Raw genomic sequence first — 17,128 nt, forward strand, 5'->3', positions numbered from 1 at the left:
ATCCATGTAGCCTCTTTATGCCTCAACTTCTTTGGAAGGTAAATAATACATGTGTGATTACCGTTAAGTGATACTGTATTGATAATGGGCACAGGGTTAATTTTATGAGATTGTGAAGCACCTCAGGTCTTACACTGCAAGTTTCAGATAGTTACTTGAGACAGAGCTACCAAGGGACACCCATCAGATGCACAGCAAGTGATTTAAAAAAATGAGTGACATTCAGGTGTATTCAGTCATCTCCTGATGCCAGCACTCTGGACCCTCCAGAGACAAGATGTTGCTTTAATGTGATTATGCATTTCTCTTTCTCTCCCTGCCCAGTTTAAACCTATCATGCTCATTCCACCAGCATAAACACATGCTTAGTTGGAAAATGTTCAGGGGCAAGAAAAGCAAAGATCACCTATGGATGTTGGGCCAACTTGCTACCTCTCCAGGCATTGGACCCATTCCCCACTAAATGAGGGTAATGGTATATTCATACTCTAAGCCTCTGAGCAGGAAAGACCCTCCAGTCTCATGCTTATCATGTGGATTTTGGAGCATCTTTTGTTTCATAGGTTACTGTGCTCTGAAATGCCCTTAAGATTGATATCCTCGTGTGAATGAAGATGAACAATACAGCATATGTGAATGACTAATGTAGAAAACATGAGGAAAGATGCCAGGCTCATTTTCAGTGCAGATGATTGTGGTGTGACACTCTTAAATCAGTCTGAGAAGTGCCCAAGGGGAGGGTTTAATTGCATTTTTGTGCAGTAACTACTGGACAGGTGTCAAAGGGTAGCTCTATCATTCCAGTCAGCTTAGAACAATATATAAAATTCTATCAGGTTCTTGTTTCTCAAGAAAATGGATTTCAACCAATCCAGTATTCGCTATGACTGGTGAGTGTATGGGTGTGTAATTGAGAAATATGGGGAAAAGTTGGAGAAGAGCTAAGGATGGTTATGAATCACTATGTTTTGGGAAGTTATTCATATACTATTTTTGCCGTCTTGATTTTGTGACATTGAGCCAAGAAATATAAACATATTAAGCAGTTTTGCCAGACTTCCTTTTTCTCTGTGTAATGTTAGCAAGTCATTAGTAAACTTACTCTGCAGTGTATTAAGAAATCTTGCCTGGAACCTGGAAGCGTAGCAATTTCTTTTAGATTTATTAATGGCAATGAGTCAACTCTGTTGAAGTAAGAAATACATAAATTGGGAGGAGGGGAGCTAAAACAGAGGAACTGCTGATCAGAATGTTATTGAAATGTTTTAGTATTGTAATATTTTGCCTTTACTGATGGCTGATTTGGGTTATGGGAGTTTGATTTATTCAAACACAAATTTGATTAGCTGGCCACTTTGTTGGGTGTGTGTATATGTGTGTGTGTGTGTGTGTGTGTGTGTACAGAGCCTGAGATTTTCAATCCTGTCAATGATCTTTTAGTTACAAATTCAGAAAGGGCAGGAAAAAAAATCATTTGTTTTTAAGACCTATAATAAAAAAAAAGTTGCCTTTCTGTGGAAACTGGAATAATTTCCCTGTTTCCCCTGTGATTACTTTTATATTAAAGGTATAAAGCACTTTTTAGTTTAAATTTGTATCTGTTATGGAAATATAGGCTTAAGTGTACTGGAAAATCAAATGAATAGAGATCAGGGGCATTTTACTGAAAAAGTCATCAGAATCTCTAAATGTGGGAATTCGGTGGATGCATGTAATTGACAGAGGAAGACTCCCTTTGCTCCATTTTGAGCTGTTTTTTTCTCATCAGTTTTGAACTTAAGACCTTCAAAGCAGTGCATGAATAAATGCTGGTTAGTGTGGTATGCCCGAGGCAAAACTTCTATAAAAATATTGTCTTAGATGCTGTGTCTTTTTGATCTCAGATTTCTGCCTACTCAAATCCTATTTTAAGGACAACCTCTTTTAAAAGAACTTCCTAGATAGAGTGACTATGACTTGAATTAAGTTCCTATCTGATTCTTCTAGAACTGTCTCTTCTTCGTTATCTAACTAACATTTAGCTTTTCCCCTCTACTTGCTCTTTTGTGTCTTGCCGACTTCTTGTTCCACCTCCTTCTTTCTCTATATCTTCCTGTGCTTTTATTAATCTCTTTTCCTAATGCTGAGATGAAGTGGAAGGAGCCCAAAAGATAGACAGAGATGAATATTCTGGTAGAATATTAATATACCATAGAATAATATGGAATCCAGGAAAACATGGAAAAATGCACAGCTGGGGAAATGCAGATGTCAGTATGCTTGCTTCACATGTATTTTCCTGGCTCTCCAGAGTTGCAAGCACTCAAGGGTCTTGACCACATTTTATTCATTCTATACCACGGTGTCATTTCACGCAGGGCTCAAAGAACAGAATTTTAGTGTTTCACATGCAGTCCTTGTCTGAGGTATCAATCATCTCTGTAACAACGTTGCAAATGGTCACTTGAGCTTGGATACGGTGGTACAAATTGATTCATTAACAGAGGGTTGGTTATATAAACTATTTTACATGTAGCTCCTCAGTGCCCTATTGATGGCTATGAAGTGAGATATTAATGGCTTCAAAAGGCCTTGGAACGTGTTTATGTTATATGAAAATAGTTGAAAGCACACTTAAGTATTATAACTATTAACAAAACCAAAAACTGAGCAGCCCGGGTGGCTCAGCAGTTTAGCGCTGCCTTCAGCCCAGGGTGTGATCCTGGAGACCCCGGATCGAGTCCCATGTCAGTCTCCCTGCATGGAGCCTGCTTCTCCCTCTGCCTGGGTCTCTGCCTTTCTCTCTCTCTGTGTCTCTCATGAATAAATAAATAAATAATCTTTTTAAAAATATTGAATATATGCATGTTGTAAAAACTGTTTTAGGGCCTATGAGTGATCTTTTTTATTCTTATTTTTCCAAATGTCTGATAACTTGTATATTCATGTTATGATTCAAAATATCTTCCAAAATGATTATAATCAGGGAAGACAACTTTAATGCCAAGTGGTTTGGCTCTTGCTTTGGGCCCTATTGGTGACATCCAACTCTAACTCTCTGTTCTTTCCTAACTCTAGATTTTAAGCTTTGTTTCTCCTAGGAAATAAATTTATACTTTCAAAAGAGCAAGAAAAAAAAAGCTGTACATTTCATTAGTGTGTATAAAAATAGCTTTGACATGCAATGGTGTAATCCCTAAATAGAAGGAAGGACAGGGGAAGGTAAGCCAGATGTTTACTTTTAGACGTGCTTTCTAAAGTCTGGTGCATGGAAACCACTTCCCTTAGGAAATACTTTCTTTTTTAGATTATAAGAATTAAGTTTTTTGGGATACCTGGCTGGCTCAGTCTGGTAGACCTTGTGACTGTCAGTTTGGGGTCGTGAGTTCAAGCCCTATGTTGAGTGTAGAGCTTACTTAAAAAAAAGAATTACATTTTGTTTTGTTTTTGAATAAAAGGATGGTTCTTTATAAAAAGTTTCTAATTAATGTGTGGTTAAACGTAGGTAATAGATTACTTGGAAACACATTCAAGGATTTTGAAAGCCTTTTAAAGAAAACACGAAATGTATTTTGATTCAAATTGTTTTCAACAAGAACAATAGATGAAAAACATTATTGGATATTACCTTTCTCACTTAAAAGATATACACCGGAGAAACAGTGAAAACTTGCTTCTTTACCAGACTCTAAATATAGAACGCTTTAATCACCTGTGTTCTGTATAAAATATGCAAATATACTACTCCATCTTTTTTCTCCGCAGAAATCAAAGATATATTTTTTAAAAGAAAAAGATTATCAATGTTAGGTTTAAAAAACCTAACCTTTGTCAATTCTTATAACAGTTTATTTAATTGTAGAATGTGATTTTAGGTTTCCTTTTTCTTTTTAGAATTCATATAGATTCCTCTATTTTTCCTAAACAAAACAAAACATGTGTCATCTCCATATAACTGTAAAATTTTGGAAAAACAAAGTTACATGTAATGTATCTCAAATTCATTTATCAAATTGGAGGCTAGAATATATATTAGTATGGAATATTTGATATCAAATGATGACTATGTAAATTTACTTGTGCAAAATACAAGCATCTTAAGTATTAGATAGTATCCTTTGACATATGAGGTATGTGCAAAAGTTGGACACAACTTGAATTTCCAATAATAATTCAGTAGTACGCCGTGTTTTTTCAGAATGGAATTCTCAGCAAATAGGGTTTTACTTAATCTGAAAAGTATATATTCTTCAAAAACAAAAAACGTACTACATGAAGTATATTCTTCATGTAGATCTATGAGCAAGACCATAATAGATTGATTGATGTTAACAGTTTCCTGCTTGTGGGAATGAGCCTTAATGCTGAAGTAATAGATGTCACAATGAAATGAGAGTTAGCATGTTATCACAAACTATTTATGAAAACATATGTACCATTCTTTTTTACATTAATATAAAGTTGTCATTTTGTAGACCAAAAAGGGCTCCGATATCGGCAGTTTTACATGGTTCAACTTAGTACCATCATTAGCTGAGAGCTGCCCTGAATAGTCTTGTGGAGCAATATGTTAATACATTGTGATTTTCAAGAAGTTGTTTGATACCTTGTTGGATTGTCAATGGTCCCAAGAGGTATTCTGACTGAAATATTATCTCATACAAGGAAGCCAATGTCAGTCATTACTTTAGTTTCCAGAATACCATGAAAGAACAAAAAAGGGAAGAAGATGGGTTTGGTTTCTGGGCATTTTCCCCAGTGGTAGGCAGGATGTACCATGGGCTACCTTTGTATTCAAGTTTACAGTAAAGCTTCTATAATAGTACTTCTCTATTGAACCTAATTTGTTATGTCTAAGAAGCAGCCCCAGTAATTAAGACTACTACATGTCACTGAATTAGAGGGGAAGCTTCTTTTGCAAATGATGTCTGTAAATAAAATTTCAAACAGATATGGCCAATAAACTTTTAAAAAACTACTTAGGAAATGGATAAACAAATGTGACTCCTCATTGATTCAAACATGCTAGTCAAGGTTGCCTAGGCTTCACCAGTGCAGTATGTGAATTATGAGCCTGTAAGAGTAAAGGCCATCTTGGGATTGTCTCTGGTTTTATGAGCAGGACCTTTCAAAGCAGATCATATCATCTGACATTAGGTGATAGTGGTGGTGATGTATAACCAGAAGGTTAAGAATGAGATAAATAACGATAGCCTTTGGCAACAGTACTCATATGTTACTGCATATAATTGATAGATGATGATTATTTATGTGGTATAACAATTAATAGTAATGATATCCACCACTGTATCTTCTCAAAGTTCTTCAGCAATGAGAGCATCATTTATTATTTTGCTTTTCTCATTACACATTCTTCAAGTCTTTCAAAATAATCTTGCTTACATACTTCAAGTGTTCAGATGTGATGTTGTGAATATGTGATTTGATTCTTTTCCTAAAGACTAGTTTCCTCTCAGGATGAAACTGGGTTCCCCCACAAGGAAATAATGGCAAAAAGAGAGAGAAAGAGAGAGAGAGAGAGAGAGTTGTATAATTATTCATTACAGAAATTTGGCAAGATAATACTTCTCTTCCTCTTTAAGCAAGTGTGTAATAGTACAGATGTCAGTTTAATTATAACTGGACTTGGCTATTATATCAATTTATTGGAAGTAGTGTTCTTTTCCAAATGAGAAAAAAATGAAATCAATCTTAAATACCCAGTTATAAGAACTTGCCAGGCCCAGTCAGAAGAGCATGTGATTCTTGATCAGGTCATGAGTTCAAGCTCCAGGTTGAGTATGGAGATTACTTAAATAAGTAAATAAAACTAAAAAAGTTGTCATTGAGCCAGTTACACATATATCATTGATGTAACTCAGCTAGGTACTAATACCTAATACCTGCAGTTCAAAATTTTTACATCACTTAAAACCTTCAAATTATTAATGTGACTTTTAGAATTATAGGTATGAAAATATACTTTTAAATGAAATCATGATTATGGTATTAACAGAGAAGGAATGTATGGAAGGCATTCAGAACATTCTGTATTGTTTTGATGAACATGAACATCTGAGCATCTGAGTAAAGGGGGAAAAAAGCAAAACCAGAACTTCTGGTATCACTTGTATTTTAAAATCTATGATATAGCCTATTTTTAAAACAATGTATTCACATCTTCCCTGGGGTTATTTAATTTTTGACACATTTTCCTTCAATGACAAAATAACTAGTCAAGAACTTTCTAACACATGAAAAAGTTGTTCCTAGGCATTGGACTCATGGAAACATTTTCATGATTGTCAGTGATTGCTTTGCATTCCAAGGCTAGTTTCGTACAATTACAAATAAGTGTGTTTTATCGGTGTTTGGTGTAAGAGATTAATATAGTTCCAAAATGCCAAATGACATTGAGACAACCTGTTACAACTCAAGAATGCACAAAATCACAGTAGAACTCTGTGAACTTCTGTTCTAAAGACATCACTGTCATGGAAACTGAGATTTTTCATCATTACTTTTATGACTAATTACCTTTATCATCTCAATGTGTGCAAAGCTCTTAGAGCTCTATTTCTGAAGTTTCAGTTTATACTCTTGACTAGAAGCATGTATTCAACTTATTTTTCTTGATGTACATTCTATGATTGTCTATATACTGAAGATCAAAATTAAATGTGAGTCCAAACAAGAGTATTTTATACAATCTCTATTATAGATTTTAAGTTTGGAAGCCCTCTTTAATCAGACTTCAACTAATCATAGATTAGGATTAAATTCATAGATCCAAATTTCCTTTAATCTAAACAATTCAACATATTTGTAGGTTGTCAACATGACTTGATTGTTTGCAAAAGTGACCTTTTATGGAAAAGTGAATTTTTATTGCTGATGAAGTTTTACTCTAGTCACATAATATGGCACATGCAGAAACAGTTCTAAAGAAGGCATTTGTTATGTGCTTTGATAGCCTGAGTTGATGTTGAAATCAGAGACTTTTAGATCTATACCAGTACTGGGCAACCAGTTTCCTGTGGATATAGACCAAGAGATCTTGTACAAAAATATAAAATAAATTCAAAAGAATAATCCAAATAAAGAGCCTTGTGATAGACTCATTCGCATAGTGATCTGACATATTCCCAGTTCCATCTCAAGCCTCTGTTGCAATAATCACAGCTCTGTGGTAACTATTTACAAACCGTACATTAGGTCTACATTTGCTTCTTTTGCATTTAAATAATTTGTGGATGTTATCTAAGTGTCTGGGTAATGTTGCACCTCATCATTGGCAACAAAGAAATTGGGTAAAATAATGGTGCTGACCATGTAAGCTGTTTTGTCAATTTCTGGAAAAATTAGCTTGCTTCTAGTCAGTAAAATAATTAATTGTATTTAATGGGGTGGAGTCTAAAGACATGCCTTATCTTCTCTTGTTTACAACTATATCACCCATTTTTAAAAAATATACTTGGGATATATTTATGATGTATCTAAATCCACCATCCTTTTCCTTGATTATTTTACTGGAAGCATTAGTTTTCCTGGGAGTTACAAAGGTAGAGATTATGAGCCTATGCTTTCAATGTTTATATGCACATCCCTTCTGTTTATTGCTATCTGAAAATATTTCCAAAAACATTTTTAGATTTTTAAGTTTTATTTATAAGTCCTTTTATTTGCTTGTTCTTGTAGTTATTTAATTAAATGCCATTTTCATGCCAATAGTATATTTAATGATAAAACACTAAAAACATTGAGGATTTCATGTCACAAAAATACAAAGAAGTTTTATTTTTTAATTTTTATTTTTTATTATTTTTATTTAACATTGCTGTGGAAATACTGATGAATGTAATAAGGGATGAAAGGTAACAAAACATAACTTTTGGAAGATACAGAGGTAAATTGCCATTATTTGTAAGCTGTAAGTTGCTTACTTTGGTTCTCAAGGTAGAAAGCAAAATCAAACAAAAAATTTTCAGTATACAGCAGTGGTTCTCAAAATGTCATCTCAAGACCCTTTCAGAGGTCTGTTTTACTAAAAATGCTAAGATGATTTTGCCTTTTCCAATTCCCTTGTCTCATGAGTTTATAGTGGAGTTTTTGAAGGCTATGTGATGTGCTCTCCAGTGGGTTAAATGCAGAAGCATGTATTAGAATCTGTTTTCTATTAACCCAGAAATATAAGATATTTATAAAATTACAAAACAGTACCTCTCTTCTCACTAAATATTTTTTGAATTTAGAAAACAGTTATCTTCATAAAAGCAGGTTGCTTATATTAACATATAATGGCCGCCTTGTTATTTTTACATGAATTAATCAAAACATCTTGAAAATTAGAAATTCTAGTAAATATAGTAAATATCAATAGTTATAACTCACATATAAAAAGCTCTTTGATGTCTTCAATAATTTTTGAGACTGTAAAGTGGTTTTGAGATAAAAAGTTTGAGAGTTGCTTGTGCAGAGAATGGGCAGGATATATTTGTGTATACAGCAGCAATAACCAGTTATAATTCAAAATGGGAAAAAGTAAAATGCCTAAGAATGACCTAACAGACCTGTGTGAAGCATGAAAAAGTACTCTATTTCAGGATATTAATGGACTCAATAAATGGAGATTCATACCATGATCTGTGATAGGAAGTTTCACTATTATAATAGTGTTCAGTTTCCTTATTTAACTTATGAATTTCACATGTATCCAAATAATGGAAATAGGTTAAACCTGTGGAAATGAAAATGTCTGTAAAATTTAACTAAATGATTGTAAAGTTAATGTAAGAATAATAGATTAGTAACTACAAAACTATTTTTAAAAGAAAGTCAGGGAGGCCTGCCTTATCTATATTTAAATTATAATAGAAAGGTGAAAAAAATCAAATATCTCAAAAGTAGCTTTATTGTGTGTTGTGTACATATATGCATATATATCTATATTTGTGTGCATTTAATATATAATAAAGGAAGCATTATTGTTTAACTTCACTCACAATAAAGGGTTTGTAAATATAAACAATTCTTATCAATTCACTAAAGATAAAATATTAATATTAGAGGGAGGTAATAGCATTGCTAAGCATTTGTAAATTGTTAGGGGGCAACTGTAAATTGTAACAACCTTCCTGGATAACTACCTGATACTGTAAATCAAGTTCATTAAAATATTCATAATCTTTACTGTGACAAATTTATTTCTAGCTATATCTCAATGAAATATTCAGAAATGAAAAACATTTATACATAAATATGTTCACAGCAGCACTTTACATAAGAAATTTTAGAATAGCATATATGTCTACATATCTGGCAATGATTAAGTAAAATGGTAATGACAAAGAAAAACTATACGTAAAAAAACACTGAGTAAAAATAGAGAATACATATCATATATTTCATAGATCCAACCATGTAAAAATTATAGCAAAAAACCAGGGGTAGGTACCCTAACATGTTCACAGTGGTTTTCTCTGGATTCTGGAATTATAAATAATTTTTATTATCTTTGTTAATGCCTTTCTGTATTTTCCTAAATTTTTTTTACAATAAATATACGTTATTGTTAATTTTTTTTTTAAAAAAAGCATTACCGTTCAATTAACTTTACACAGAACTATTGAAGTTTTAATTTCTAGGGTGAAAGAAATCAGACAACTGAAATTTTATATTGCATTTCAGTTCTGGATTACATGCTCTTTTCCATAACTTCCTGGGGTAGTGCCTTCCATTTTCACAGTGTAGTTTTTGTTTGTCTGCCAGTAAACCTTAAACAAGTCACTTTACCTTTCTCTTCATCTTGCTTATCAAAAGAAGCTCCTTCCAATTTTAAAATCTGGAAATTAAATGATAAAGTTTTCTAAAACTATACGCAGAAACATCTTTTCCTACAATCTGTGTGTTTCTCTTTTACTACACAATTTTCTCCTATATTCTCTTCTATGTTTTGTGCTTCTGCATTTCCCCATCCCTTGCTCAGGATCTATGATTAAAGGGATTATAATGTTATCTTTCTGTCTGTCTCTCTAAACTACTCAAAGTGGCATCCAGATCCTACAGTCCCTATATGAATGTTGTTGAGTGATTGTCATCTATGGACCTTTGGTGATATTTTGGTGATGCTATATTTTAATAGAATTTATAAAAAGTCTGCAGAGATTCTAAGAATCTAGATAAACATAGACTAAGTGAAGTGTGATAGCGAATTGCTGTTGCCTTTCCTTCTCATCTTAACCTGTTTTGTTGGACCTTATTGATAAATACGCTGTACAGTCATATACAACCCAGGCTTGCCTGCATATGCTTAACATTCAAAATGATGAGCACTTTGAAAATAGTTGCTTTTTGATGAAGCTGTTATGTATTATTTAAATCTTAAGTTTGCAATCTGATATTTTAACTCTGTGGTACTTACTAAAAAACATGGCTGTATGTAGTAGTTAATTCAAGTAAGTCACTGAATATATTAATGGATGAGATACGGGTGCATATTGGTACAGTATGATGTGCTCCATACAGATCTATTCACTTGATATCAAATACAATTTTATCATTTAATTTATTACATTCTTTAGAATAAAGTCTTAATCTATATTGTATACTTCAAATGGGAAAGCAAGCTTTAGAATTGATTCTCTTTGTCTAATTCATCAACTGGGTGAAATATACACTGTTTGATGCCTCCATGTGATTCATGTGTACTGATAAATTTCTTTTTAAACTTGCAGCAAATAGTGGCAGCAATAAATGCAGGGATTATACCTTTAGGAAACACCTCCAATCAAATCAGTCACTGGGATTTGGGAAGTTCCTTCTTCTTTGCTGGGACTGTTATAACAACTATAGGTAGGAGACAACTTATTTTGTTTTTTAATTTTGGTACAGCTTGTGAGCTAAACTTCATGTTTGCATTTTGCTTTTACAGTTGGTCAAATTGGTCTATGGAAGGTAGAAAAGTAGATTTTAGTAAATTGATTTGGAAAAGAGGGTTTAAAGGTTTGAACAAAGGAATGATGGAAATGAATTAGTTATTGTACTGGAATACTACGTTAAGTTTAAGATGTATATGAACCCAGGGAGCAGCACATTTGAGTCATTTGACTAATGGATAGTAATGTCAAGAAATGGCTTGAAATAATGGTTTTGGGGAGGGCAAGTAGTTTCAAATTTCCCTGCATCTTTGATTTTTTTAGTGTAGAAAAAAAAAGATTTGAGTACAGTTTTGACATTCTTTTCATGAAGCTCTTATTTGATATCACCTTTTTCAGTTTAATTTCAGTTAAAATTTTTAAATTTTAACTCTACATTTCAGCAGACTGTTTCTGTTCTTATATGCTAGTCTGTTATGATTACTTTAGGGCTTTTAAAATATATATTGTTTTTGCAATAGCACAAACGTATAAAAATTAACAATGAAATAGGAAAATTACAAAAAGAATTAAAGTTAAAACCCTTGCTGTTTGCCTCCTATTTATATTGTCTGTTATAATGTTAAAAAGGACCACATAATGGAACATGGTCTCTTTTTGGGTTGACTGTGCATATGCTCAGCACCTTCTAGGAAGCAGAATGGGTATATATGGATGACTTTTCTTCTGGTATTTAGGCATTCAGTGCCCAAGAAATATCCAGAAGCTATAAATACAGACCCATAGTGAAAACCACACTTGCCATGCTTTGGGGATTGGGAAGGGTTACAGCTGTCTTATTTCATGAAAGGAGGTGGGTTTAAAGCATAATTTTCAAGAAAGGGAAGGAAATGACTCATCTCAGTTATGAAGGAATTTTCAGTGGAAGAAGAATTCTTCCCTTCTACATAAGCTTGTGATGAGATTTCCCATCATGGGCCTGATTTCGGGTTGTGAATTATGATTCTAAATGTTTTCATTTTCTTATGTGATACCATTGATAAATTATGGAGTAGATAAGGTTTCAACTCAGTACTTTATATTGAACTCCTAAGTAAGAGGACATGGACAGTGTATAGATGAACTCCTGCTTAAAATTTTCCTTTGAAAATTGAGTTTGTAGAGTCCTGTCATTATCCGAAACTACTGTAATGCCTCTTTGTACCCGATCACTTGCCAGTGAAATAAATACCTGAGCATGTTGATTTTTGCCTTTGTTAAGAGGTCAAGGAGCTATATTTACTCTTCCATTTCCACCAGCTAGGTCAAAAGTTGTGTGGCTGTGAAAACCTGGAAGAATGGCAACCTTGATTTCTAACCATAATGACAGGTTAACTTTGGAGCTTAGACGTCTTGGACCATTTCTACTATGGAAATAACTGTTTATTGTGTAAACTACTTAGAGTCTAGAAGAGGGAGAAAAAAAACAACCTCACAGACTGAGTGAGAATGGTTTGTTTCTGCCCCATGAAAACTCAAAAGTCCAAGTTCTAACTCATTATGACCACCAGTAAATCATTCTGCAAGAGACTTAGTCATTATACTGACTTACAGTTGCATCATATGTTTGTAAACAGTCTCATTTTTTGAATCCCAAATTCAGTAAGTTTTGCAGACATATACTTCAACACATGAAAAAAATAAACCATTATTACCAGCCTTACCCCAAATTATAGCCATTAAGCACAGGAGCTGATTATTCCGGTTGTTTAGGTAGCTGCCCAACAGCCCAAATCCCCTGCTGTTCTCTCAGACTTCAGTCTTAGGTGGATTAAGTCATTCTAGGTCACCCACATCTCCTCCACGGTCTTTTACTCCTAGGTCAAAATTATCTCCTCTGACCTTAGACGAGACTATGGTCTAGGGTAGGATAAAAATGTTGGCCTATTTCATCCGTGTCCATTTGACAAGTAAACCATCACTCAGCAAAACTCAAAGTATAATTATTAATCTTCATAGTGATAATAATGTGAGCTTTGAAGTGGTTTTTAGCAATCACAGAAATTGTAACCTCTAGCACTAGCCCTATTGCATTAGTCATTTTAAAAAAAGGTTTGAGACAGTTTGGGAGGATAAATTGTAGTGGCTTTTATGGGGTGCCTGGTACAGGCAGTGCTTCACAGAGCTGCGTTAGCTGCAGCTGTTCAAGATTCGTCTATTCAGTGTTCTCAATTTCTCTAAGAAGCCACAGGGACTCTTACTATGCATTGGAAATATGCCTGAGGGAAGTTCAATCAAACAAAACAGATTATTAAAACCTAAGGCCTGGGGCAGCCCGGGTGGCTTAGCGGTTTAGCGCTGCCTTGGCCCAGGGTGTGATCCTGGAGACCCAGGATCGAGTCCCACGTCGGGCTCCCTGCATGGAGCCCGCTTCTCCCTCTGCCTGTGCCTCTGCCTTTCTCTCTCTCTCTCTGTTTCTCATGAATAAATAAATAAAATCTTAAAAAAAAAACCCTAAGGCCTAATTGTAGAGAATCTCTTCATATATACCTACATACTTTTCCCAAAAATCATATACTTCCAAACCCTGCACAAATTCCATTCCACAGCTGCAGACTAAAATCCAATCTTGACTGTACTCATTCCCTCAGGCCTCACTTCCAGTCCATCAATCAGTTCTGTTGGCTCTGACTTTAAAGTACATCCATAATGTAACTACTACTCACCATCCAAACCATCCCCATTTTAGTCCAAGGCAGCATTGTCTCAGTGTCAGCATCCTTGCAGAAAGAAGCCTTCTGCTAAGAGCATTTCTGTGCTTTCAAACTCAGAGCAAACACTGTACTTCTCCCTGTCTCACCTAGTAAGATGCACATTCTATGAGGTTAGGGTTTGAGTCTTTTCTGTATCTCTGGTGGTTGACCTATAGTGGGTGCTTAACAATTGGAATTAATAACAAATACACATTCTAAATGGTATAAACTATGGCTTGTTGTAAATTACATAACACTAAATTGATAGCTATTACACTATGTTCTTAGCGCTTTCAACAGATTTTAGTGTCAGCTTGTTTGCTAGTTCGCTCCTTTATCTATTCAACAAATAATACAGCACTGTCACTCTGTTACTATAAAGATGAAAGATCCATTACTTGAGCCTAAGTTGCCCACAGACCAGTCAGAGAGGGCAATGGACAAATAGTCATTTATAATGTATGGTGCCACATACATTAAGAGTATTTAATATATATATGAACTACACTTTAGGTAGATAATGGGATTTAGGTAGATAAGTGGATGGGTAAGGAAGCAACAGTATTTTCCTTTTCTTGGTAAATGTTGTCCTAGTTGCGACCTGAAAGAGAATTAAGAGGTTTCCAGGTGAATGAAGGCGGAAAGGGAACATTCTAGGCATTGGGAGTTTGTGTGGGAGAGATTAGGGCTAAGGAACATTATGTTCTGTTTGGGAATTGCAAGGTATCTAGAATAGTTGTTTTTAGTTGAAGGGATTCATCCTCAGGACCATGTAAATCGGTAAGTCACTATAAGTGGCTCCTGTTGGATCAGTGCTATTTCTGCCACTGCCAGGATATAAAGGACACAGTCGCTGCTTACAGTCCAATTTGGGAGATTAAATGTACACTTATGAAATAACTGAAGAATAAAAGAAATAAGTCTGTGTAAGTAAATGTTATGTGGAACCGTGGTTTAAACAATGGTTTAAGAATTAAGAAAAGGGAAGGTAAGTACGTGTGGGCTGGAACTGGGAGGGGAAGCTTAATTAGAGAAGTTGGATTTGATCTATGCTTCGAAGAAAATGTTTTGGTTTAGATTGTTGGAGGGGGAAAGGGCCTCTAAGTCTGTGACATGGCTAAGCAATACAAAGGTATGAGCTTGGTTTAATTTGAGGATAGAAAAGTGAGTATTTGAGTAGACTACAGGGGTTGTTTAAAGAGTAGTGGGAAATATTGAGTGATTCAGATGGGAAGGGTACAGTTGAATAGAATGTGATGTTTGAGACTTGCTGTAATAAGATAGAATATGGGTTGGTTTGGGGTCTAGCTGTTGTTGGAAAGTGAAGTGACAGGTTAAAAGTGACATTAGAAGATGCATCTGTCAAGAAGAGGATAGGAGGAGATGGATGGTGGAGATAGCAATTAGGAGCCCATCCCAGGCACCCATGGAAGGGGAATAGGAAGGTTGACTGGGATGGTTGAAGTTGATGCTTCAAGAAGAGAGGAAGACAAAATGCTAAAGTAATTCCATGTGAAACTCAGCACCGTAGTGACTAGTACAAGTTGAATATTGAAATGAATATTTAAGCAGCAGGCTTGCAACTCATTGACAGTGCTCTTTTCTCCTGAAGAGAAAAGAATTAACAAATGGCCAAGATTTCCTACTTTGTGTCCTTTTTGGAAGCTTCCTTTTAGTAGCCCCGTTCCCCAACTTTTGCTTATTTATTCTTTAAATCAGACAGATTAGGAATGCAAGGTGGATGGGCTCCCTCCTGAAGCTCTCATTAGGGCTGGAGAGACCAGCGATCAATCAGGACATTTAAAAAAACAGCACCATTACAGATGACAATAAATGCTACCCAAGAAGTTCATGTGTGGTGATAGAGAGTAGTTAGGGGAGCCAGAGCAGGAAGGAGATGTTTGAAGACTGATTTAAGAGCTCTCTGAGCAGGTGACATCGAAGCTGAAATGTGAAGCATGAGGAGAGATCAGCTAGATAGAGAAGAGTGTAAAGATGCATTCAGGCAGAGGACCAGCAATGGCAGAGATCCCGAGTGGGACAGATGTGAGCATATTTGAAGAATACAGATGAGTCCTTGTGGCAGGACCTGGAGGAAGAAGCAAGGTTAGCAAGATTAAGAGGAGGCAGGGCATGTGGGACTGGATAAGTCATGGCAACATTCTGAATTATTGGGAAGCCCCTGAAAGATTTAAGCACAAGAGAGGGATGATGTGACTCAACTGCCATTTGTAGGGCATGAGAGAAAGCAAGAAGACCAGTGAGAAGGTTATCCTGTTGAGGCATCTGGGTGGCTCAGTCCATTGAGCATCTGACTCTTGATTTCAGCCCAGGTCATGATCTCAGGGTCTTGAGATCAAGCCCTGCATTGGCTTCATGCTCAGCGGGGAGCCTGCTTAAAATTCTTTCTCTCCCTCTCCCTCTGCCCCTCCCTCTTCTCCCCCTCTCTCTAAAATAAATAAATCTTCAGAAAAAAAAACAACAAAGAAGGTCATCCCATTAATCCCTATGAGCGAAGACGAAGCCTTGAATTAAGGAGGTGGCAATGAGGAGGGTAAATCATGTCCACCTTTTACCCTCCTCACTGCCACTTTGACAGATACAGGATTTAAAAAAGAAATTTTACTGGTAGACCTATACTTATCCCTGAGCATAGTGCCAAAGGGGGACTATTTGTGTCTTGTATTTTAAATTATTTTAAAGCCAATAAGAAATCACTTATACTCTAGAACAAGCTGTTGGCAAAAATGATGTAATGGGCAAGTGTATTCTATTTTGAGTTCAGTTTAAAGATCAGAATAAAATGTCAGATGATTTTATTACCTGAAGGCATTAAAATATAATGAAATTTTCCCCAGTGGAAAGTAAAGTAGAATGCCAGGACCAGGATTTGCCCAAGCTTATCACTCAGTCATGATCTCTGAGCATCAGAATGCAGATAACAAGGGCACCATTATAGTCTCTAGCAACCGTGATATCCCAAAGCATCATGCTGGGAATTATGGAAGACATTTCCTTGGAGGAGCGGTTCTCCTATTTACAAAGGACTCTTGTTTTCTACCACTTGAGTGTAGGTATTGAAATCAATGATGTAGCATCCATGTTTATTTTTCCTGTATTTCGAACCAGCCACCAGAACCTTCGATTTGCTTTTACCTACACTGAATTGCTAAAACTGTTATGGCAATGCTCACCGATTTACTGCAAACCCACATTTTGCCTGTTTAACATAAATGCTTAATTGATTAGAAAAAGAACAACACTAAACAACCACCACCAGAAAAGGAAAAAAAAATGAAAAGTTTAGAGTAACTGTCAAAAGCAGTTCCAAATAACAGAAAAGTTAATATTGGAAAGGCAGAGGATATATTGAAAACTGTGAAGCCTTATGCATGTCTATTTTTTTTTAAGATTTTATTTGTTTACTCATAAGGGACACAGAGAAAGAGGCAGAGAGATAGGCAGAGGGAGAAGCAGGCTCCCTGCGCGTGAGCTTGATGCAGGACTTGCTTCAAAGATCCCTGAGCCCAAGGCAGACGCTCA

The 17,128-nt window shown here is 35.4% G+C and overlaps 1 protein-coding gene across 12 annotated transcripts in view; it reads left to right on the forward strand.

Moving 5' to 3' along the window:
* KCNK2 (potassium two pore domain channel subfamily K member 2) overlaps positions 1-17,128 on the forward strand; it is a 200,138-nt gene that overhangs the window by 96,341 nt on the left and 86,669 nt on the right. For all 12 annotated transcript variants that reach the window (XM_038542148.1, XM_038542145.1, XM_038542153.1 and 9 more), the window contains one exon: positions 10,713-10,830. In XM_038542148.1, the coding sequence (XP_038398076.1) occupies positions 10,713-10,830 (118 nt within the window). The remainder of the gene's footprint in view (positions 1-10,712; positions 10,831-17,128) is intronic.

This window comes from Canis lupus, chromosome 7, assembly GCF_011100685.1.
Source record: "Canis lupus familiaris isolate Mischka breed German Shepherd chromosome 7, alternate assembly UU_Cfam_GSD_1.0, whole genome shotgun sequence".
Taxonomy (NCBI): Eukaryota; Metazoa; Chordata; class Mammalia; order Carnivora; family Canidae; genus Canis; species Canis lupus.